Consider the following 16,139-nt stretch of genomic DNA (forward strand, 5'->3'; position numbering starts at 1 on the left):
ATTAAATGATATGTGAAAATTGGAAGAATTATTTTCCACAGGTTAGAAAATAAAAATAAATTTATGCTTAAGTACATAGCTTAGTTAATACTGTAAGTACATACTAACTAACTTTTTTGGGCTGTAAAATTTAAAACAGTAAAAAAAAGATGAGCAATCAGTAACAAAGAACACGGCATGCACAAATTGCAACTAACACAATACACACAAGTGTGATATGGAGTAACAAGTTTACGAAGCTTCAAAAATAGGAATGAATAGAAGATTATGAAATTTTATTTATGTTTTTTATATGATCGAAGATTTCATGAAAGGGGAAAACACATTTCACCATAATAATGTAAAAACCCTTAGAATTCCAGCTATCGGTAATTATTGCAAATGCAATAAGATCATGTTTACTAACCATTTATAATAGATTGCACTAACAGAAACGCCCAATAAACCTGAAACTGCAAATTGTTTTTTATTGTTTTATGGTAGCGACCTCCAAAAATGTGTTTAAGAAAAATATCACAAAGGTGTTCAAAATTGATTCTTGTAAACAAAATATATGATAACGATGAGAAGTGCAGTGCATTTTAATGATTTGGATTGGTTTTTTGAAATTTGATTCTATAAAGCGGTATTCTAGGCAGTGGTTCCCAAACTGGGGTCCGTAGATCACTTCCAGCAGGTCCGTGAAATGACTCTCTAGAATTATTCGTTCTATGTATAGCAAATTGATGGTAAATAAAGTTATTATTATATATTTATGTAAGAATAAAATTGAGTTGTTTTAAACATGAAACTTTGGATTTTCTTTTCAGAAAACCCAGTGTTCATACATATATATACAGGGTGTTTCAAAAGTGATGGTCAATAATTTAAAGGTGAACTGTACAGACTACAATATGCAAAAAAGCCTAGTAGACATGGGTCCTTAAGTGAATCATTTTCAAGATATTGCACATTTCTAATTGAGCTCCACCACTGACAAGGTGAACTGTACAGAGTTGGGATCCACCACTAACTTGTTTGTTTAGGTTAGGTTGTGCTCATTCTCTCCCTTTCCCCCCTCTCAATGCTCTGAGATGTATCAGGCATACTACACTAGTGTGCAAAACTTAAGGACCAACACTATTTCTAAAGGTTACAACCACAAAATCAAATGAAACAGCCTGTAGCGATTTGTATAACTGTGGCCGTTCAGTAGAAAGCTGGTGCATATGCAAAAATTTGAATCGCGATGAGAGGGCACACATAAACAGATAAAAGCAGCAGTTATGTGCAAGTTACCGAATGGTGAGCACGATTGTTAGATGTTCAATTGGTTTCATACAGTGCTACAGACAATGAAATGGCCAGTAGACAACATCTGGATGACTTTACCCAGGGTCGAATAATTGGGAAGGTTGAAGTGCAAGGAGTGTGGCTGCAGAGTTCCGTATCGCCCATAGCATTGTCTTACGTGCATGGTCAGCCTTCACAGGTACAGCTGTTCGAAGGACCAGTGGTGGCCGTCCACGAAAAACAACACCCAATGATGATCGCTATATACTCCTACAGGCCAAGAGGGACCGACACCAGACAGCGGGATCTATTGCAAACCAGCTGCACAGGACACAGGATATCGTGATTTACTGTGGCCAGGTGACTCCAAAGGTGGACTGTTTGCCCAATAGCCAGTACGCTGTGTCCTTTTAACACTTGCCCATCGGAGGCACCGTTTACAGTTGTGCATCAAACACAAGGACTGGACAGCAGCTCAGTGGGGGTAAGGTACTCTTTACTAATGAGAGTAGATTCAGTCTCAGCTGCGATTCTGGATGTCTCAGCTAATCTGGCAAGAGGTTGGCACATGGCAATACCCCGCAAACATCACTGAAAGGGATCGATATGATGGTCGAGGTGTTCTCATCTAGGGAGGTGTTATCTTGGATGGACATACACAACTCCAGATACTGGAAGGTGGTACTGTAACTGGTGCACGTTACTGAGGTAATCCTTCCCCATGTGTGTCTGTTCTGAGGTGCCATTGGCCCTGAGTTCATGTTTATGAATGATAACGCCACACTCCATCGCACTGCAGCTGTTGATATGCTTTTGGAAAGTGAGGACATTGTTCGTATGGATTGGCTTGCCCGTTTCCCCCTGATCTAAATCCCATTGAACCCATATGGGATGCTCTGGGGAGATGCCTAGCGGCATGTCTACACCCACCAGAAAATGTTCATCAGCTGAAGATGGTGCTGACAGGAATGGATGATGTTACCACAAGAACTTATCAGAAACATTGTTCTAAGTATGGATAGGCGGTGCAAAGCCTGCATCAACATTAGGGGTGGCCATATCTCTTACTGAGCACCACCTCTTCTCTTTGTTCCATTTTTGGCAGTGATGCATCTGTATCATGGCAGCCAGTGCTATGTTGCCATTTTTGAATAAAGTCCCTCTGTTGTTTGTTGGTGTTATTTCCTTCATCATTTCTGTACCTGACGAGGTTCCTTTGGTAGGCTTTTCCCATATCCATGTCACTCCTATTAGAAGCTACATGTGAAAACCTGACTGGTCCTTAAGTTTTGCACACTAGTGTAGTACTTGTCAAATGATAGTCAACATGGAAAGAGGTTACAGCAACGAAGAGTATGCGGACATGCACTTCATGTATGGTAAAGCCAACGGCAGTGCACTTGAGGCTGCACGTTTGTACCAAGAAGCATTTCCCCTGCCAGACGACCGGGCTAGCCGGGTGGGTAAAGTGCCTGTGCCTAGCAACCCAAAGGTTGCGGGTTCGAATCCCGCCTCGGGCTTGGATCAAAGTACTGCAAAAACCTTGGGAGGTGCATTATGGCCACAGAAGCCGGTGTGCCAACAACTACCAAAAAAAAAAAAAAAATTTCCCCTTCCGAAGGCAGCCCAACAGGTGCACATTCATCAGGGTACATCAGTGCTTTAGAGAACATGGGTGCTTCGCACATGGAGTACGAGCAGGTAGGCCCAGAAGCATAACACCTGATGTTGAGGAAAGGGTGTTAGAAAGAATAGAAAAAATCCAGGAATTTCGACAAGGAGGGTTGCTCTGCAAGAAGAGCATTTACTGAGTCATAACAGTGTGTGGTGAATTTTACTTTGCCAGTTACTGTACCCCTACCATATCCAGCATGTGCAAGGTCTCAGCAATACAGACTACCCTCCCAGAGTGAACTTCTGCCAGTGGATTCAACAACAGGGTGTCCTGAATCCCCAATTTTTAAACAACATTTTGTTCACTGACGAAGCTGGGTTTACTCGTGCTGGAATTTTTAATTTTCATAACTGTCATGTTTGGTCCAACGAACATCCTAATGCAATTCACCAGTACTCTTTATGCTTTTCTCCCCCCCTGTATTTTTATTTATTGTGAGCCATTAGTTTATGGAACGCAATATTTGAGATGCTTCTTTTCTGCATTAAGACGTTTCTCGCCTATACAAAGTTTAGCGACTATTTACCGTTACTTTGCTAGCTTGTTATTCCTTTTTATCCTGGGATGCATTCCTTCACGTGTTTATCCTCTACCTTATTTTACATTCGTAACGTAATTGATTGAATTTATTTTATTTTACTGCTTCTCTAATTTAATTTATTTTACTACATCTCCAACTTTTGACGCACAGGGTAGCTAGGGGTCGCCAGCTTAAGCCATATACTTATACACACGCTTTATGATTTAAATTTAAATTTTAACCCAAACTTACTTTACCTACTTTTCTCGTGTACTATATGCTGCGTATATTTCATATCAGAAACAGTGGCTTTACCTACTTATTGCCGTTTCCTCCTTTGATTTTGGCTGCTGGCCCCAGATGAAGGTGCTGAGGTCACAGGATGAACAGCATTAAGTAATTCTTATTACTTCTTTTTATCTTAGCTCCCTTCTTTGTTCACCGCGAAGACAATTTCTGCTCCGTTAGCCCTTTGTTCTCCATAATCATGAGTATTGTATCGTTATCACGTTGCCTTTCTCTACTATAAACTTATGTATACATACATATGTATGTATGTATATATATATGTATATATATATATATATTTTTTTTTTTTTTATTATAGCTTAAGTAAAATAGGTACGTGCTATTTAATAGTATGTTATGTTTGATATGATGGTGGTGGCCGAAAATATAAAACCGATTCTATATAAATATAACAACATATGTATTTTAACAAGCTGCCCAAAATATACCCGTAGATAAAACACCAAGTAACTCTATAATAGCCGATACCGGCCCCCGTGGCCAAACCTAGTAAAGAATAATCATTAGTAAAACAAAGTAATAATAATATAATACCAAATATATACATACATACATATGTATGTATACATATACATATACAGGGTGTTTCAAAAATGATGGTCAATAATTTAAAGGTGAAAAGTACAAACTACAATAAGCAAAAAAGTCCCAGTGAACATCGGGCCACAAATGAACCGTTTTTGAGATAATGCACATTTTCTGTTAAGATCTGCCACTGACTGTGGGAGCACTAGTTTAGCAAAAAGCTGTGAATCCTTTGATAAGGGTGATTTTATTAATCATAAGATGATACATTTTTGGTTTCAACACCACAGGATTTTACAGATGTTACAAAAGGTTACAGGATGTTACACAGGACGAACAGCATTAAGTAATTCTTATTATTACTTCTTTTTATCTTAGCTCCCTTTGTTTACTGTGATGACGATTTCTGTTCCTTTTGTTCTCCATAATTACGAGTACTGTAACGTTAGAGCGTTACGAGTACCATACGTTAGAGCCTTTCTCTACTACAAACTTATATATTTATGAATGTATACATATATAAATATGTATGTGTATATACACTGAGTGATCACTGAATTATGACCACCCCTATGAAAACTGAATGCGACCCATTGACCATGTGAGGTATGAGAGTACGGAGTTAGTCGACCTATGTAGCATAGATAGGTGTCAGTGGTGCGCTAGGAAGGATTTATCAGACTCTGATAAAGGACAGATTGTAGGTGATCGAAGAGCTGGTGCCTCAATTTCCCAAATGGCCGAACTGGTGGGGTATTTATGAGCCGCCGTAGTTAAAGTGTATTGGGACTGGCATCAAAATGGTCAAACAATGACCTGGTGGTAAAACTGCAAAGGTCAGCAAAAGGTTGGTGTTAGAGGTGAGCGCCGGGTTCGACGACTTGTCGGACTCGGCAGCTCTGTGCGCCGACCCGGGAAATTTCAAATTACGTTTGTGGAAATTATGTTCGTACATGCGAACAGGCGCAGCACTGTTGAAGAGTTGACTACCGAATACATGGGCCAACCCGGAACAATATCTGGCATGGCCATGCATCGCACACTCGCCCGTATGGGCTATACCAGCAGATGACCCCTATGGCATCCTCTTCTAACCAAGATTCATCAGCGTAAAAGACTCGCCTAGTGCAAAGAGCATGCAAGTTGGATGTTAGAAGACTGGAAGGTGTGCTATTCGTGTGAGTCATGTTATTTACTACACACCGTGGGTGGTCATGTATGGATTTGGCATCAACAACATGAGGCTCTTGATCCATCATGCATGGTATCAAAAGTGCAGGCTGGTGGAGGCGATTTTATGGTGTGGGGATGTTTCACTGGCAGGAACTTGGACCTCTGTTGCATGTGGAACAACTTATCAGTGGTGTCCGCTATCGTCAACTGCTTGCTGACTGTGTACATTCCGCTAAGTTACACTTTTTCCTGAATGGCAATGGTGTCTTCCAAGATGACAATGTGCCGAGCCATTAGGCAGGAATGGTTTGAGGAACACAGTTCTGACTTCCAGCATATCGACTGGCCTCCGAACTCCCTCGATATCAATCCCATAGAGCACTTATGGGACACTATGGAAAAGCATATCAGGCATCGATCCACTAATCACCTCCATACCTGCATTGCTGATCGCCCTCCATGGTCCTATATTAAAGCATCCTGTGACAGCTATTTCTTAAACTGGGGAAAACATTCGCTTGCAAATACCAATATACAGCAACTGCATGCCGCTCACACACAAAATTACCAAAATTTTACGCAAGTATACACTGATGGATCAAAGTCTGGTAGTAAAGTCGGTGCTGCAGCTGTCTTTCCCTTTAACACTATCTCTGTTTCACTTCCCATCGAATGCGGCAGTTATACAGCTGAATTATATGCTATCAAGCTTGCCTTAGAAAACATTCTCCACCTGTCCATCCAAAAAAGTGTAATATATAGTGACTCACAGAGTTCAATCTTGGCCTTGCAAAATTCCTCCTCAACAACACATCCCTTAATAAAATCTATAAAATCTCAACTAATGCATATCCATGATCACCAACAAGTTGTCATATTTTGCTGGATCCCAAGTCACACTGGGATATCAGGGAATGAAAAAGCAGACTATGCAGCCAAACATTCATCCAACATAGCATCACCAGGTTACTATGTCCCATATATGGACTACAGATCCCATATAAGAAATACATGCAAAGAACAATGGACTCTTCTATGGCAATCTCAACTGAATAACAAACTCCGTGAAATAAAACCTGAACCACAGTTATGGGTTTCCAGTTTTTCTGTAAACAGAAAAGAAGAAGTCATCCTGGCCAGAGCCCGGATCGGGCACAGTCAGCTCACCCATATTTTTCTTCTTACAGGGAATGATCCTCCGCAGTGTATGCACTGCAACTCCGTTCTCACAATAAAGCACATACTCGTTGAATGTACCTTATACACTGATGCCCGAAAAGCTTCATACAGTAATCTCCAACAACCTTTGACACTCCAACAGTTCATAGGTAATGATGCAAATCTCCCGGAATTTTTCTGCTTCTTAAAACGCATAAATCTGTATAATTGTCTCTAACTGTTTTTTACAGACACCGTGAAATCCTCACCTCGTTTATAGGCGCAATATGGCCTAAGTAGCCCTTGCGCCAGAAATAACCATACCAATACCAATACCAATTGCTGATCGCATTACACACAGCTTGGTTGGCCATACCTCCTGAATGTTTCCGACATCTTGTTAAATCAGTGCCATGTCGGATAATTGCTGTACTGAGGGCAGAAGGAGAATCTACGAAGTATTAGGTAGGTGGTCATAATTCAGTGATCACTCAGTGTATATATATATAAATACACACACACACACACACACACACACACACACACGCACACACACACTGGTGTTCAAAGAAAGTGCATCACCCATTAAAATTGTAATTGTCCAAATAACGTAAGTACAAGTCGACCGTCACTAATCTATCAGCATTGGGACTTGTGGGGTGCCAGTTCACCAGTGGTTATTTTAGCACATACAGTTTACTCAACAGCTAACCACCTCATCCTACCTTTAACACGTTGACTGCCAAGCTAGTTTAAGAAAAAAAATTCCCCAGGGGCCAAAAAATATTTAGCAAATAATTTGATTAGTAATTTTAAAATAAATATTGTAATGTCAATGTTGTTATTTTTTCGCTTAAAATATCAAAAAAAAAGTATTTTTTTTTGTGTCGCATATGTGTGGCCGACGTGGCCCAGTAGGTTAAATCTTGAAAAGCCATGTCAGCCACATACGCGTGACGCTGTTCGACATACATATGAAGGTCGTTTGTGATTAGCTTATTGCATGTGCGGCGAGCTCTCCAATAAAACTAATTGCTATAAAATAAACTCTTAAACGTCGCAATAAGTTTGTCAGTATTGTTAGAGATTTTGTGAAAACAAGTTCATCAGCACACTGTATTATCCATCATGTTGTGTTGTTTTTTTCTGCAAGTTTGTACAAGTGTGTTGTAAAAAAAAAAAAATCTAAAAAGGAATGGCTAAAAGCAAATTACTAAAATAAGAGGAACTGAGAGAAATTGCTGGAATTTAGAAGTAAGCAGAGTTAAACTTCTCACAGACACACCGCTGTCGAGTTTTATCAAAAGTTCGACTTTATCTGTTATGGACAATGTACAGTGTTTGCGCTTTACACCAGGAGAGGCACTTCCTTTATGCATTGGAACCATGGCTGGGGCTAAATGTGAGCAGGTTATAATAATAAATGCAGAAAAACAAGTGGGAATGGCTTGCCAGTGTTTACGAGTTTGCGCCAACAGCTGATGCTGCAACCAATGCCACCAAAACAGTAGCAGCAGGTCGAGCATCGGCCCTTGAAATTTGAAATTACGTTTGTGGAAATTATGTCCGAATTAGCGGTGGAACCTGATTACCAGTGGCCAGATTAGTCATGGTCGATCTGTATGTGGCAATATTTCTTACAGATTGCATCAGATAAGATTGACATGCATAGGTGAAGATGTAATATTGCATCAGCTGTTACTTTCAGCTATATAACCATGCTCTGCAAGAGTTGCAGTCATTCTTTGCTTGTGTCAGGATGCCGAATTACATGCAGTTGATGCCACGAAGAAAGAGTGCTATTGTTGCTTTACGTGAGGATGGATGTTCTTCCCGTCATATTGCTTATAGAGTGTCTTGTAATCAGCTGACAGTGAGTAGATTTCTTTCCAAACTCAAGAATACTGGTTCTGCTGATAGGAATAAAGGAACAGCACGCAAACAAGTCTCTACACCCAAACAGGACTACGTTTTGAAGTGCTTATGCCTTAAAAACCATAAAGCTGCTTCGTCTGAGATGAAAAGAGAATGGGAAGAACATACAGGAGTGGTAGCAAGTGTAGTAACAGTTAGAAGATGCCTCTTCAAAGATGGACTTGTAGCCCGTTGTCCTAAGAAGAAGCCCCACCTCACACAAAAAATGAAAAAGGTCTGATTAATTTGGTGTAAGGAGCATGTCAAATGGACCCTCAAACAGTGGAACTCAGTTATTTTCTCGGATGAGAAGAAATTCAACCTGCATAGCTCTGATGGGAGACAAATGAATCGGTGTAGATGTGGTGAAGAATACCATCCAGACTGTATAGTGTCTACAGTGAAATTCCCTACCAGCCAAATGATATGGGGTTGCATTTCGTATTTGGGAGTAGGTCACCTGCTGTTTATAAAAGGTTCCATAAATGCCAATGGATACCTGGCTGTATTGGAAGGCAAATTGCTGCCAACCATTAAGAGACCATTTCAACCTGCCAAGTAACTGCATCTTTGAGGACGACTCTGCTCCTTTGTCATTGGGCAAAAAGTGTAAGTAGGCATTTCTGTAGTTACTTTAGCTGCATTTCTACATTAGAGATTCAGCAGTAATGTGTTTACTTTTGTTTCCGGTGAAAAAAATGATTGGATGGATGGTCCTTTACAACTGTTAGCTGGCCAGGAAACAGCCCGGACCTGAATCCTATAGAGAACTGCATCGTGTGGAATCTGTAGTTGCCAGAAAGAAACCAAAGACCCTTTGTGAACTTTAGGAAGCCATAATTCGTGTTTGGAACCATGAACTATCAGTTGATTATCTCAGAAATTGATCTTGTCAATGCCTCGACAGTGTGCGGCTATCATCAGGACCAGAGGCGGTTCAACTAAATATTAGTTTGCACTTGGTGAACTTTTCATTTTGTTTTCCATTTAAAATGATAAACTGAAGCAAATTGATGGCTTCTGATGACATTTCATCCATAATTGTCGTGTTTACCAAAACTGTTGTATAAAGGTTGCAAATGCTCATTTTGGAATATTTTGAGAGCACCTGTCAAATATTACTTAGCTTTGCCTTAACTATTAATAAATATCTTTTGTTTATATTTCTATTTGTGATGCTAGTCATTAATGTAACATACCATCATGAAAAAGGGTTAGAAATGTGAAATTCACCGCATAGTAAGACATTACCAACATTAATACCGGGATTGAGATTGGATTAACCATGACACTTCAAGTTTCCAAATTTAAAAAAAGAAAGAAAAACCAAATCAACCAGAAGTCATAAAATTCAAGTAATAATTAGAATTGGTATAAACAGATATTTTGCAAGTTGTAAATAAGCAACAAGAACCGGTGCTATAAGTCGCCATTGGGAGATTAGTGTACCTGTTATCTTGCAACCCCCGCTGTCTTCACACCTACCGCTCAAAACAAAACAAAAAAAAAAAAAGAGAGAGACTAAGTGTTTAATTTGTTTTAGTGTGTTGCATTGATGTTGTGTTCTGTCGCACCGCAAAAGGACAAATTTTGTTTCGTTATTTATGTGAAGGATGTCTGAATTTTTTTTTTTTTTGTTTAGAAATCGTGAAAATGATGGGAAAACGCAAGAGCTGTGCTTTCAAATTAAACAAAAACTTGAAATTATTCAAAAGTTTGAAAACGGTGCATCCGTTAAATCTCTAAAGAACCATTATAATGTTGGTAACCAGACCATACACAACAAAGGGAAGCTATTCGATTTAAAATTAACATCGTAAAAAATAAAGGGCAGCATCATATTGGACATGCGAGTACTATGTGTTAAGTTTTGTCATTTTTTTCCATGGTTAACTGCAGGTAACTGAATCAGTGGATATGGGGGCACAACTGTATAGGGAGTTCACGAACTTTTTTTCATTTTTGAAGGGGTCCGTGAACTTTTTTTCATTTTTGAAATGGTCCGTAGATCTCAGTAGTTTGGGAACCACTGTTCTAGAGTATTCTATATAAAACTAATATACAGTAGAACCCGGATAAGAAGTTTACCAAGGCACTGGAGGTTTAGAATTTCTTACGCGGGAAAATTTCTTAGAAGGGAAAGTGACCCAAGGGTATGAAATATTAACTGCACAAATGAAAATGAAAGGATACACATACATAAGTTAAAGATGATTTTTTTAATACCATTTTAGAATTTATAAATATTTTACTCTGCCTATGGAAAACATTTTTAAACTGAAGATTTCTAATTGCTTAACATTCTGCTGTTGGTAAACTCGTTACCAGGTTGGAAGAATGAGCTTACAATAAGACAGAGCAACAATCCACTAAGTAATTCAGAACTCTTCACAATCATCAGAACTTAACGCTTAACGTGGTCTACATATCCAATTATGGATATCGATGAAGACGATTGCAATATGTCACTTCTTATATCAAAATGTTTATACTAAAAAGGTTTTAGCGCTGAAAGCCTCAAACCATGGAAAATTCACTAATCAAACAAGTTAGTGCTTAGCGTCATTTTAGTTTGTAGTAAACCACCGAAGTAGATGAAATGGCATCGTTTCTATTATTTCTTATATTGTGAATGCCTTCGCATCGAGTTGCCCTGATATTGAACTACCTCGAATAAGCAATGCTTCACCAACGGATTCTCGAATAGGCAACACTTCGCCAATGGATTCTCGGCAGATACTACCACCACTGAGTGGTGGTATCCACCGAGAATAAGTAACATTAGTCTTCTCCATTGGCAACGCATTGCTTATTGGAGGTAGTACAATATCAGGGCAACTCGTTGTGAAGGCATTTACAATATGAGATATAACAAAAATTATGCCATTTCACCTACTTCAGTGGTTTACTATGAATAAAATGATGCTTGGTACTAACTTGTTCAAAAAAAAATTACCAAATGTTTATATTGTTTAATATTTTTGAATATTAAAAATAAATAATTTCTATATTTAAAAAACATTAAGTGGGAAAACATCATTATAATAATACACTGTATATTCTTTATCACAAACTTTTTATGTGGGAAAACTTTTTACCCAGGAAATTTCTTACATGGGAAAATAATACATTACAACATATAGAGATGAAATTGGGACTTAAGAAACCAAACCTAGTACAGGGGAAAACTTCTTATGCTGGAATTTCTTATCCAGGTTCTACTGTAATTTCCAGTATAAAAATCATATTAGAGAGATTAATAGCTTAGTTTTATAGCGAAAATTTCAACTTCTGAGGTCTTAAAACGAAAAAAACGATGTGTTACTGTGCTCACATTACGATATTTTCACGATACAATGGTGTCTCTGGAACGGATTAATATCGTAAAGTGGGGGTCCACTGTGTTTTATTTGTACCAGTATTTTATGTAGGAATGTTGATTTATGGATCTCAGGGTGGCTGCCATACCATAATAGGCAATCATTTAATTGTAGTACATTTAATAGGTCAGCTTTATTGTCACAGTTGTCTTATCAAACATTTTGTTTTCTTTTCTGGCTTTCAGCGGTTATCACAAACACAGCATATCCTCTAGCATGTGCTTCCAGTGACAATATTTATCACTGAGACAGGCATAGCTATGCTTATAAATAATTATATTATAAATCAATATATAATAATAATAACTAAGATTGACATCTCAAAATTTTATTTGGAATTTTAAAACATTACATTAAAATTTAAATTAAAGTAGCCATATACCTTGAACTGTTCTTAAAGCCATATCTTTAACGGGGGAAAAAATTATTTACATCATATGCAGGAATAAAAGTTTTTAAATTCCATGATACTCTAATTTCCCAGAGAGAATGCAATTGCACCTGTGCCATGTGAGATTTTTCTGTTTTTCAGTTGGATATCAGGCGTCTCTATGACAATCTGCTTAAATGATTAAATTATTACTAAAATTATTTATTTATTTATTAACGATACAAGTTAGTGCTTTTCTTCATGTCTATATGTAGTTAAAATTGTTTGGACTGAATGTACTTTGCACATAAAGCACCTTTAAAGAACAGATGTTGCAAATTCCTTTACATTGAGTTGCCTTACTCATATCTCAAATAAGTGTTACTTATTTGAGATATAATTGTACTGAGATTATGGCCATGATTTTTTTTAGACATTGCAACTGAAACAGAACCAGTCAGCACAACATAGTTATAAAAATACAGTCTCTTCTTGGTTTTCCCTCCTCCCCTGTTAGATCTGACTCATTCCTTCCCCAGGAAAATTCTTTCATCTAAATTTGAAAAATCCAACAATAAGGAATTTTATTCTGGCTCTCTTAATTTTATTGATGATTACTCTGCTTCTAACTTTGCTGTATATGCTCTAAGGCAGAACAAAAAAAAAAAAAAAACTGTCTGCCTCTGTTATCCTACTCCCTAATGGAGCTATGACCTCACTATTTTGAATTGTCTTGTGCATCAGGCTTAATATGTCTATCAGTGTTACAGAAGCTAGCCTGCCTGTGAAGTTGGCAGCTCAATCAGGCTTATTAAGAAATCAGGAAGTGTTACCTCAAAGAAATTGAGGCCCACAAGTTTAAGAATTTGGTTTTTACATCTTTTAACCCTGATCATCCCTGGGTCTAGTTGACAAGCTTCACAGCAGCAGGAGTCATGGAGAGAGAGAGAGAGAGAGAGAGATATCTATAACTCCGTTCTCATCAATGATGTCAAAACCTTAACCATCTGGAATGTTGTTGGATTGTCAACATTATTATCCTGTTGCTGTTGACAGTCCAAAGGAAGACACTTCTTTTCACAAACAAACCAGATTTCTCAGTTTGAAGTTGACCTAGCAGTCTTAAAGATTAAGAATAGAAAGTGTTCCATCCTTGATTGTCTTGAAGAAGAGTTTATTAAAAAATTTGACAAATTACACCCATTTTTAGATCTTTTCAATAAATGTTTATTTGAAGGACATCTGAACAGTTGGAAATTAACACCCTTAAAGTTAATCCCTAAGCCCATCAGTAGTACAGTAATATAGGCCTGTTGTACTACTGACCATTTTGGGAAAAACATTAGGACTTCTAATTGCTGGCAGGATCAGTACTCTTCTCACTGAACAGTCTTTTATTTTGCCCTGGGCACTGTACAGAGGAAGCTTCAATTCTGTCTCATGTTCACCGCAATCAAAATAAGTATGTCTTTGTCATTAACATTGATTTCTCTGGAGCTTTTGATTTTTTTTTCTTTTTTTTTTGGTGGGGACAGCATGTTTTCCTCCCTTAGGTCTGTTCACTGTTCATCTTAACTTTATAATCTCCAAGAGTTATTTTACTTTAATAATAGGTGAGTTCTTATTTTATCTGGTTCTCATTCTGTATATATCCATGTTTGTTTTACATGCTTGTCCTCGAGGCTCTGTTTTAGGTGAGTGGCTCCTTAGAACCTTTCCTAATACTAGTGCTCTTGCTTATGCCGATGACCTCACTCTTCTTGTCCATGGCAACTCTCAGATCAAATCATCAAATCAAATCTTTCAATGCAGCTCTCTCAGACCTTTCTCAATGGTCTCTTTCCAGTAAGCTTTCTGTCTCCATAATCAGAACCAAAATGATGCTCCTCACAGAAAGGCTTAACGTTGGTTATCCTGCATCGCTTGAAATCAGTTACTCCTCTCTGTGGTCACTTTTCACAAGTTCTTGTGTACTGTACGTGATAAACACTTTTAATGAACATCCCTATTAATTGCCCACTATTCATTTATTAAATATTGGACATAATCTTTCGAGTACATTTTCCAAGATGATAAGACACACTTACAAAACAGCTGACTGCTGTATAAGTAAACAAAGTTGTTAAATCATTCCTGATTTAGATGAGTCCCTTTAGCTACTCATTTTAAAGTTTGTTGATTTCCTGTGCATATTGTGCCCAAATGGTAAGCTACATCTGGATAATTGGTACTACTGTATTTTTTATATACTGTTATTTAATTATGATTTTTCGGTGAAGCAAGTTATAATTTTGTTGAATATGAGTGATAATCTCATTCCATTTTGATTATATCTCACTAAAACTCCTGAAACAGAAGATTATATTAAAAAAAAATATAATAATAATAATAAAAATATATCAGTACATTAAGTTCATCTCTGCACTATAATTATTTTGTAGTAAATAATTGGATGCCTTTCTTCCTCTCAGGTGAAATTGAACCCTTGCCAGAAGACTGGGATTTGCAATGTTTCTTGCCTATGAAAAAGTCTCAGAGGTATATATTTTAATGTTTCTGATATAATTATAAGTAATTGAAATAATTATTTTTGTATAATATTTTTTAATTTGCAATGTTTATTTATCCATCTATTATATGGCAACTTGTAATTTTGAGCTTGAGAACCATCCACACAGACAGGATAAATTTATATCATTTTATCCAGTTGTTTTGATCGCTTGAGATGAAATATTTTGTCTCCTTGTATTAATTTTAGTGAAGGCTATGCTAAAATTAATACAAGGAGGAATGTCTGTGGTTTCTGAGGTTGGTTATGGATATTCTGTTAGTGATGTTAGCTAAGGCTGCCATATATTAGTCAAAATGCTGAAGGGGGTTAAATTCAGGTCCCACTTGTGAGTCAAGTGCATAGAATTTCAGAAAAGTCTGGCTGTTCTGTTACAGCCGAATCTTCTACTTTCATCCTGATAGGATTTTTTTTTTTTTTTGTTTTTTTTTTTTTCCCTTTGGTAGTTATTGCCGCATTGGCTTCTGTGGCCATAATGCACCTCCCAAGGTTTTTACAGTACTTGGATCCAAGCCCGAGGCGGGATTCAAACCCGCGACCTTTGGGTTGCCAGGCAGGCGCTTTACCCACCGGCCCTGAGTGCCAAGCGAGTGATCAAAGCGAATTTAAAAAGTGAACTTCAAAGCGACTTCTCCAGAATCAGCAGATTACTGAGAATTTAAGTCTTTATTTGCAAAATTATTTCATTTCTGCTCTTCTGAATAAAGAAGCAAGCTCTTTAAAAAGAAAGGAAAGGTACTTTTCTTCTTGTATATTGAACTAATTTATATAACACACTAACCTCTAACCTCTGATTGCTTGGTCACTGGTGCCACCACTCCTGCCTCCACATGGCGGGGCCGGTAACCTGGGGGAAAAGTTATCCTCCGGGGCCAAAAGGAGCAGCCATGGAATTTGACAATTATCCCGCACTTGAGTCTAAACGCTCAACTCATGACCTGATTGAAACAGAACATGATATATCACAAACCAAAAGACAACGTAGAAATGAGAATCAGCAGGAATTCCCAACATTCCTTATATTCCATTCTCTCTCATCCAAGCCTATGAGTGCCCTTTCACCATTTCTAATTCAGAAATGTTTAGAAAGCGTGGCTGGTTCACCGAAAGTGGTGAAAAGACGCCGTTCCGGAGATCTACTAATTGAAACAGCGAAATATCAGCATTCTCAGGCTCTACTAAAATTATCAAATTTTGGAGGAATTCCTATACAGGTCACCCCTCATGCTACAATAAATAGTTCCAAAGGGGTAATAGCTGAGTGGGACCTGATG

At 37.9% G+C, this 16,139-nt stretch overlaps 1 protein-coding gene across 2 annotated transcripts in view; it reads left to right on the forward strand.

The window, feature by feature from the left end:
* Positions 1–16,139, forward strand: part of LOC150089566 (uncharacterized) — a 405,025-nt gene that overhangs the window by 180,661 nt on the left and 208,225 nt on the right. For both annotated transcript variants that reach the window (XM_090389542.1, XM_090389543.1), the window contains one exon: positions 14,768–14,834. In XM_090389542.1, the coding sequence (XP_090245668.1) occupies positions 14,768–14,834 (67 nt within the window). The remainder of the gene's footprint in view (positions 1–14,767; positions 14,835–16,139) is intronic.

This window comes from Mastigoproctus giganteus, chromosome 2, assembly GCF_048544385.1.
Source record: "Mastigoproctus giganteus isolate SK-2022 chromosome 2, ASM4854438v1, whole genome shotgun sequence".
Taxonomy (NCBI): domain Eukaryota; kingdom Metazoa; phylum Arthropoda; class Arachnida; order Uropygi; family Thelyphonidae; genus Mastigoproctus; species Mastigoproctus giganteus.